Source organism: Rhinopithecus bieti, unplaced genomic scaffold (genome assembly GCF_001698545.2).
Source record: "Rhinopithecus bieti isolate Rb0 unplaced genomic scaffold, ASM169854v2 scaffold_425, whole genome shotgun sequence".
NCBI classification, from domain to species: Eukaryota; Metazoa; Chordata; class Mammalia; order Primates; family Cercopithecidae; genus Rhinopithecus; species Rhinopithecus bieti.
In genome coordinates this window covers 1,727,870-1,736,528 of record NW_016803361.1, presented here as the reverse complement: position 1 = coordinate 1,736,528, position 8,659 = coordinate 1,727,870, and the positions used below count along the sequence as shown (strand labels likewise).

Here is an 8,659-nt window from a genome sequence, read left to right as displayed (position 1 = left end):
TTTGAGACGGAGTCTCGCTCTGTCGCCCAGGCTGGAGTGCGGTGGCCGGATCTCAGCTCACTGCAACCTTTGCCTCCCGGGTTTATGCCATTCTCCTGCCACAGCCTCCCGAGTAGCTGGGGACTACAGGCGCATGCCCCCATGCCCAACTAATTTTTGTATTTTTTGGTAGAGGCAGGGTTTCATCATGTTGCTCAGGCTGGTCTCGAACTTCTGAACTCAAGTGATCCACCCACCTCGGCCTCCCAGAGCGTGAGCCACCACGCCCAGCCTCTTTTTACTTTTTGTCTTTTTTGTTGTTGTTTTGAGGGTCTCACTCTATCGCCCAGGTGGGAGTGCAGTGGCACAATCATGGCTCACTACAGCCTCAACCTCCCAGGCTCAAGAGATCCTCCCACGTCAGCCTCCAGAATAGCTGCAACCACAGGCACACGCCACCATGCCCAGCTGATTTTTTTCATATTTTTTGTAGAGACAGGGTTTTGCCATGTTGCCCAGGCTGGTCTCGAACTCCTGAGCTTAAGTGATCTGCCCACCTCAGTCTCCCAAACTGTTGGAAATTACAGGCATGAGCCACTGCACCTGGCCCAGCTTCTCTTTTTACTTTTTACACATCTATACTGCTTACATTTTTTGATGGTGCATATTGGTATTATATTTTTAAGGATATATACTGCTATTTTATTTTACAAATAACTATTGTGACCAAACAAAAAACACATAAATAAATCATGCTAACCAAACTTTTCTGTCTCATATTCCTGCTTTTTCCTTTGATCACTGAAAATATTCATTTATTAATTCTCGCTTTTCACCACTGACCACCCCACCTCCATCCCTAGAAAAGCAGGAAAAGTAACAGACATAAACCCTGAGGTTTCCCACTCAAAGGAGCTCATTATGTCTGAGAAGCAGTGTCTTACTTCAAAGTGCACTAAGCAGGAAATGCCAGATTAGGCCATTCCTAAACACCTGGTCTCCTGGAAGGAAAACTAAACTCCCCATAAACTTTAGAGCCTGCCAAAGGACCACAGCGCTTAAAGAAACCTCTGCCTTCCAGTCCCTGCCCTGTCGCTAGCCAGCTGTGTGACCATGGATAAGGCCTTTCCATTCTCTGGGCTCCATTTCCTCTATTGAATGGGATAGGAGATGTGGGGGGCAACAATGCCAACCTGTAAGACTACTGGGAAGGGACTGGGTGCCGTAGCTCACACCTGTAATTATAGCACTTTGGGAGACTGCGGCGGGTGGATCATGTGAGGTCAGGAGTTTGAGACCAGCCTGGCTAACATAGTGAAACCCTGTCTGTACTAAAAATACAAAAATTGGTGGGATGTGGTGGTGCACGCCTGTAGTCCCAGCTACTCGGAAGGCAGAGGCAGAATTGCTTGAACCTGGGAGATAGAGGTTGCAGTGAACTGAGAATATGCCATTGCATTACAGCTTGAGTGACAGAGCGAGACTCCATCTCAAAAAAACAAAAGACTACAGGGAAGATCAAATAGGGTAATGCAGGGAGAAGCATATTTTAAACTGCAAAACGCTCCACCACTAAAATAGAGTAGAGCAGGGGCTTACCAGCCTTTGGGGAAAGCAGAGCCACTTTTTACTTTGCCTGAAATTCACAAACAGACAGGAGAGGGAAGAGGGAAGTAGGGGAGGGGCCTTGGCAGCTGATGGTGTTTTCCTCCACCCACTGTCCAGTCACAAACCAAATTATGAAGACAGTGTGTGTGGCTGTGTGTATGTTTGTGTGCACAGGCACTGGAATGGTTCTTTGGAAAAGAGTGGGTGTGGTGCACACATGTGGCATCAGATCCCAGCCTGGAGCTGTTCCAGGTGACTTTTGAAATCTTCCTGTTTCCTGGCTGCAGATGTCACGCCCAGGGCACAGGGAGGAGGAGTGTTCCAGGTGAGTTTTGAAAAATCCTGTTTCCTGGCTGCAGATGTCACGCTCGGGGCACAGGGAGGAGGAGCCTGGGAGGAAGCCTTTTAACTCTGCCCTCACACCCTTTCCAGGGCATCCACCAGTAGCCAGCAGCTGGCTGGGCAAAGAATCTCAGGGGAATCGGGGGAAAGGCAGGTGGGGTGTGGTCCAGGCGGCAACACCAGAGCAGGCCACAGTGGTATACAGGGAAAAAAACAGGGCCTGGGCTACAGGAGACCCCAGTTCTGCCCCTCATCAGCAGTGTGGCATCAGGCAGGTTGCCACCATGCCCTGGACTTCGTTTCCCGTTCTGTAAAACGATGGGGTTGGACTAGAACAGGACACTCTAGCTCCACAACCACGGTCTTTCTGCACCCAGAATGAGCGGCAGTGGAGCTCTGTAACAGAGGGCCCATTGAGAGCAAGGACAAAAGCCTCTGGAATTTCCTCCAGCCTCCATCAGGGACACAGGCAGTTTTCTTCCCTCTGGTTTCTGTCCTCAGGCAACCCCTGGTCCAGGCTCCTAACTGCACTGGACATCTGTGAACTCACTCTCTTTCCTTCCTAGAAGGAAAGAGGAAGCCAGAGAGGCAGAAAAGAGGCCAGCAGCAGGGCGTGAGGCACAATGAGACAGAATGGGAGGACCTCACATGGAGGGGTACTGCAGAAGACCAGGACAGAAGACACACACGCCAAGAGCAAACAACCAAACTTTATCCAGAAAAGCATATTTGTAATCACCACTAAACAATGAGGCACATCGGTCCCCCCTCCCCAACCACCCTCACTCTTCCCAAATCCACTCTCCCTTTTGGCTTTTATAGAACACTGTAGAAATCCTTTCCTGGGTCTGCAAATGGCCCTAGACTGGGATGGGAGCTGCCCACAGTGGTCTTGGGCTGGACTGAGTCCTGGTACCCAGAGAGAGAGGCCTACACAACTGCCTCCAGTATCCAAAAGTTCTGGGGGCAGGTCGGGTGGCCACCCCTATGGCACAGGGCCTTGAGGGAGGGTGAATGTGGGCGGTCTTACGTGTTCTTCTCATACCTGGCAGACAGAGGGAGCACAAGCCGCTGGAAGCCAAGCGGGAAGGCACATCTAGAAGAGCAGTGAGCTCTGGAATGCTACAGGCACGTGTGGGTGGATGAGGCTCCATGGCGGCCAAGGAGATATCTGCTCCTGAGTAAGGTCACCTGACCACAGACAGCACCAGGGGCTGGGGGCTAAGAAGGAGATCTTGGGAAGGATGGACCTGAGCTAAAGATGTAACTTAGATGGTGATCTGAAAAAAGAAAAAAAGAATAAAGGCTGGAACTCAAACCCATTGTTTAGGGTACAGGAGTACACAGCTAAGTTCCAGGTGTCCAGAATCTTGTGTCCAAATCATAGCACAAGGAGAACAGGAATTCTCTTGAGTTAAGGCAAAATCAATCTTCACCCATCTGGGCTCTTCCATTGAATGGTGTGGAAAGGAAGCTGCTGGGCAGAGGTCATTCCTCTCCCCATCTCCCCCTACTGCCAGTGAAGACTCTGAAAGTTTCTGCAGGCCCAGGCCAGAATGGTGTTACCAGCCCAGGGCAGCGGCCCTGAAAGTGGTTGGTGTGACCAACTCTGGGAATCTCCATGGCCTCAGCAACATGGAAACCTGCAACAGGATAGCCAAAGTCAATGGGCTTCCAAGGCACTCCAAGTGTCTCACCCCAGGTTCTCACTGCACCAGCACTTGGGGCTGAGGGAACGTTACCCTTCCTGGAGCTTGGCAGTGGGACCTGGCCTAACTGAGACATTGAAGGAGTTGGGGGACTTTGGGATCAGTGTTCTAGAATTTCCCAGAGAAGAGAAAAAAACAACAAAAACAACCACAGTTTGGCCGGGTGCAGTGGCCCATGCCTGTAATCTGAGCACTTTGGAAGGCTGAGGTGGGTGGATCACTTGAGGTCAGAAGTTCAAGAGCAGCCTAGCCAACATGGTGAAACTCTGTCTCTACTAAAAATACAAAAATTAGCTGGGTGTGTTGGCCCGCGCCTGTAGTCCCAGCTACTTGGGAGGCTGAGGCAGGAGAATGGCTTGAACTCGGGAGATGAAGGTTGCAGTGAGCTGAGATCACGCCATTGGACTCCAGCCTGGGTGACAGAGCGAGACTCCGTCTCACACACACACACACAGAAAAAACGAAAAACAAACCAAAAACCCCACGATTTTACTGGGTACAGAGTTTCAGTTTTACAAGATGAGAAAAGTTCTGAAGATAGATGGTGGTGGTGGTGGTGGTGATGGCTGCATAACAATATGAATGTTCTTTTTGAGACAGGGTCTCGCTGTCACCCAGGATGGAGTACCGTGGCACCAACACGGCTCACCGCATCCTCGACCTCTTGGGCTCAAACGATCCCCACCCTCAGCCTCCTAAGCAGCTGGAATCACAGGCACACACCACCACACTCAGCTAATTTTTAAAAACTTGTTGTAGAAATAGGATCTTGCTATGTTGCCAAGGCTAGTCTCAAGCCTCGGCGTCCCCAAAGTGCTGGGATTACAGACATGAGCCACTGTGCCTAGCTGTGAATGTTCTTAATGCCACTGAACTATACACTTAAAAATTGTTAAGATGGTAAATTTTAAGTATATTTTACCACAATTTAAAAAACAGCTAAATTAACAGGTATATTACATGTTAATTAAAAACTAGATACATTAACATGTATCTAACATGTATTGATACCCTACTATATAGAGTATAGCCTGGTCATGAAGAGGCCAGGCTGTCAAGGTTCAAATCCTACCTCTACCACTCATTAGCTGGGAGACCTTGGGCAAGGTATTTAACCTCTCTGGGACTCATTTTCCTATTCGGAATATGGGAATGACATTAGAACCCACCTCAATAGGGTTATTGAGAGAATCAATGGACACCTGTAAAATGCTTTGGGATGTGCCAGCCACATAGTAGAGCTCACACAGGTGCTCTGATGGCAACATATCTAGAATTACATTCATGCTTCACACACCCTAAAACTACACCTTTGCAACCTCCACAGAGAAATCTAACACCTGTGCACCTAAACTTTAAAAACAAGCTCACGAAAACACATGGCCGGCCGGGCGCGGTGGCTCAAGCCTGTAATCCCAGCACTTTGGGAGGCCGAGACGGGCAGATCACGAGGTCAGGAGATCGAGACCATCCTGGCTAACATGGTGAAACCCCGTCTCTACTAAAAAATACAAAAAATTAGCCGGGCGAGATGGCAGGCGCCTGTAGTCCCAGCTGCTCGGGAGGCTGAGGCAGGAGAATGGCGTGAACCCGGGAGGCGGAGCTTGTAGTGAGCTGAGATCCGGCCACGGCACTCCAGCCTGGGCGACAGAGCGAGACTCCGTCTCAAAAAAAAAAAAAAAAAAACACACACACATGGCCTCCCCTCTTCTAGTTTCTAATCCAGAGAAGGTTGAGCCTTTTCAAACAGCAAGGCCAGGCACAGTGGCTTACACCTGTAATCCCAACACTCTGGGAGGCTGAGACAGGAGGATCTCTTGAGCCCAGGAGTTCGAGACCAGCATACAAAATATAATGGGGCCCTGTCTCTACAAAAATTTAAAAATTAGCCAGGCTTGGTGTCACGTGCCGGTAGTCCCAGCTACCTGGGAGCCTGAGGTGAGAGGATCACCTGAGTCTGGGAGGTCGAGACTGCAGCGAGCCATAATCACACCACTGCACTCCAGTGTGGGTGACACAGTAAGACTGCCTCAAAAACAAAACAAAAAAGAAAGAAAAAATAAAAGAGCAGACCATTGAAGGATTTTAGCAAAAAATATTGAATCTTCACAGTAGATACTGTGGTTATTACTGTCACCTCTCCAACTTGCTCTGAATAAAAACTCTTTAACTTTTGGAAAAGGAGTAGGCTCTGTGCTTTTTATTCAAATGCCCATGACCCCTTCCAGAAAACCAAGAAGCGTCTTACCTTACAGGCCCAGCCAGCAGGTCACCCCAGCGTCAGAGAGTGGTTCTTCTCTTTGGTAAGGGAGACCCACCCTGTCAGGTGCTTCAGGTCAGTGCCGGGATATCTTGCAGGTGACTTTCCTTTAGACTGGGAAAACCATCTGAACAACTTTGGCTTCATTTCTCCAACAATGTAAAGGAATGTTCCTATTTCCCAGTTCGGGTCTCTGGCTAGGGGCAGCAATCTCCTTCCTGGATGGGGTGGGTCCCCTCCCTCTGCTAGAGAAATTCCCTGGAGAAGAAAGAGAAGGCACTCCCGAAATCTTCAAACAGAACACAGCCAATGGGTTGGGCCCTTAGGCATGAATGAGAGCCTGGACAGCACAGGGATGCTTGGAACCTCAAGGTAGGAATACTGCTCCAGGCCCAGGAGCAGTTAATACAGTAAACTAAATTATTTCTCTAACAGCGGGACTTCTCAGAGTCTTTGATAAGCTAATGAGCATCTCCAGGAAAGGGAGACAGCAAGGCTGACAAACCCATTTGGGCTTGAAACCCTCTTTTCGGAGAGGCGGCTCCTGAGCCAGGGGTCCTGACTCACCCACCCTTTTAATGCAAACAGCGCTGGACTGCAAGTCTGGGTTCTAATCTTACTCTGGCTGTTCCCAAGAGCAGGCTCTGGGTCCCCATCTTTAAGAAGCGGTGGGGTTCACCTTAACATTCCGCCATGGTCGTGGGACTCCTAATGCAAACAGATATGGGGGGATGGGGATGAGGGGGGCGGCAGAAGCCTGTGAGGAAGGCTGGGAAGAAACTTGTGTCACGGAGAGGCCAGGACAGTTAGCGTGTTGGGGACTGGCCTGCAAAAACCTGAAGGACAAGGGCGGAGTAGGCAGAGGCACGAGGAGACTCCACAAGTGTATGCGTACAGCCCACCGGCTCCTCCTATCCGTCCCCACCTCGGCGGATGGGCCCCACCCCAGGACAACCAAGCACCGAGAGACTGAGTGGGAAGGGCTTCGCAGGATGCCCGCACAACCCCCAGCTAAAACCAAACTCTTCGCTCATCCTGCAACCAGCCAAGGCCTGTCCTCAGCTCCGCCCGCGGCCCAGCGCCTGCGTTTTACAGCACCGGAGGCTGGGAGAGGGGCCGGGGAAGGGGGTGCTCTTCCGACCGCGGGGCGGGAGGGAAGGGGGCAGGCGGAAGCCTGGTTCCAATTTGGGAGCCTCCTCCGGATCTACGCGGCGCCCGTCCACGTCTTAGTCTCAGCAGGGAAGGGAAGAGGAACCACAAGGTTTTGCCTCGGGGCGGCTGGTCTGCGAGTGTGCGTCCGCCCCTCGGATTGCAGCCTGCGCTGGTCCCAGGAGACTGCGCGTCCGGCGCGGCTGTCGGGATTCTGGGCAGTGGCTGGGATTCTGGGCGGCGGCGGCGCTGCCGTCGGGCGGGAGCTGCGCGTCAGGGTCCCTGGGCGCGGGCGACAGTGGAAACTGGGAGAGGGTGCCAGGGCGCACCCGCGCGGGGAGGCGGGGGAGGGACTGGGGGCGCTGGTCTCCGGGGTCCCCCCGCCCCGATCAGGGCCGCGGCGGGCGCGGGCGGCCTCACGCCACCTCCTGCTTGCCCTGGCAGCGACGCCCGCAGCCGTAGAGCGCCGAGAGCAGGTAGAGGCCGTGGCAGACGCCGCCGCAGACTGCGGCCGCCAGGAAGGCGTGGTAGGCGCAGGGCAGCGGGTAATCCTTGAGGTTGCAGTAGCTGTGGCGCTGCATCTGGTCACTCATGATGCCGGTCGCGGCGCCGTAGAGCGCGGCCGCCAGCACGTCGTGCGCCACGTTGACCACGAGCCAGCGCGAGCCCAGCACGGGGACCAGCTCGTGCTTGCCCAGCAGCGTGAGGAAGTAGAGGCCCAGGGTAAGCAGCCAGAAGAGCACCGACACGAAGAGCGCGAAGTGCACGGGGCCCTGGTACTTGCTGGTGGCGATAGTGATCCAGAAGGCAGCGCCGGCCAGCAGCTGCAGCAGCCGCAACACGCCCAGGGGGCTGCGCAGGAAGGGCCGCTGCAGGCGCACGGCCGCGGGCCGCACGCGCCTGGGGAGGCGGCTGGCGCGGGGTGCGGCGGGCATGGGCCCGGGCGCGGTGGCGGGGCGGGGCGCCCGAGCAGCGATGGCGGCGCCTTGCTCGCTGGGGCAGCCCGGCCCAGATGCCCGCTGCGCCCGCCGCGGCCTCCTCGCCTTGCTCCCCTCTTAGTCCTCTCTTCCTCTCCTCCTTTCCCCACCCTTCCTCTCCTCTCTCCTCCCCTCGGCCCTCCTCGCCTTCTCTCTCCCGCTCTCCACCCTTCCCACCCGCCCCTTTCCCTTCCTCTTCCCCTCCGCGGTCTCCTCCCCCGCGCGCTCCGCCCGGCTTCCTACCATCTCTCTTGCCGTCTCGCTCACCACCCTGGCGCCCCCCTTTCTCCTCTGCGCCAGGCCCGCAGCTCGGATTCCTTCATCCTCGGGCCAGGGCAGGGCGCACCTCCCAGCCCGACGCGGGCCTTCCGCCCTCCCCGCCCGTGCGCTGCTGCGCCAAGTTTGCCACATCTGGGGCGGCCCCTACCCGCGCTGCCTCCTCCTTTCCCCTTTCTCCAGCCATAGCGCCCACCCCTGGCCTCTGGGCTCTTCCTGGGCGCGGGAGGAGAGCAGTGCTGGTTTTGAACTGACATCCACTGTCACCTGGACGTCGGCAGTCTACTGCCAGGGCCCGCCTCGTCCTGTCCAAAGCTGTTCAAGTTCCCGGTGTCGGAGTAAGAGTCCATCACCCACCA

The 8,659-nt window shown here is 54.3% G+C and overlaps 1 protein-coding gene across 2 annotated transcripts; it reads right to left on the bottom strand.

Annotated features, from left to right (window-relative positions):
* Positions 1-2,619: 2,619 nt before the first annotated feature.
* On the bottom strand, positions 2,620-8,152 carry MARVELD1 (MARVEL domain containing 1). 2 transcript variants are annotated; one of them, XM_017880250.1, is made up of 3 exons: positions 6,519-8,152; positions 5,887-6,156; positions 2,620-3,572 (listed from the first exon to the last, which is right to left on the bottom strand). In XM_017880250.1, the coding sequence occupies exon 1, from the start codon at positions 7,980-7,982 to the stop codon at positions 7,464-7,466; it is 519 nt and encodes a 172-aa protein (XP_017735739.1). In that variant the 5' UTR covers positions 7,983-8,152; the 3' UTR covers positions 2,620-3,572; positions 5,887-6,156; positions 6,519-7,463. The 2 variants fall into 2 exon arrangements, with proteins under 2 accessions (XP_017735739.1, XP_017735731.1); XM_017880242.1 differs by having other exon boundaries at positions 5,887-8,152.
* Between the last annotated feature and the right edge of the window lie 507 nt (positions 8,153-8,659).

Coding starts and splice junctions, on each gene's coding strand:
- MARVELD1 (XM_017880242.1), bottom strand. CDS start 7,982: ATGCCCGCCGCACCCCGCGCCAGCCGCCTCCCCAGGCGCGTGCGGCCC.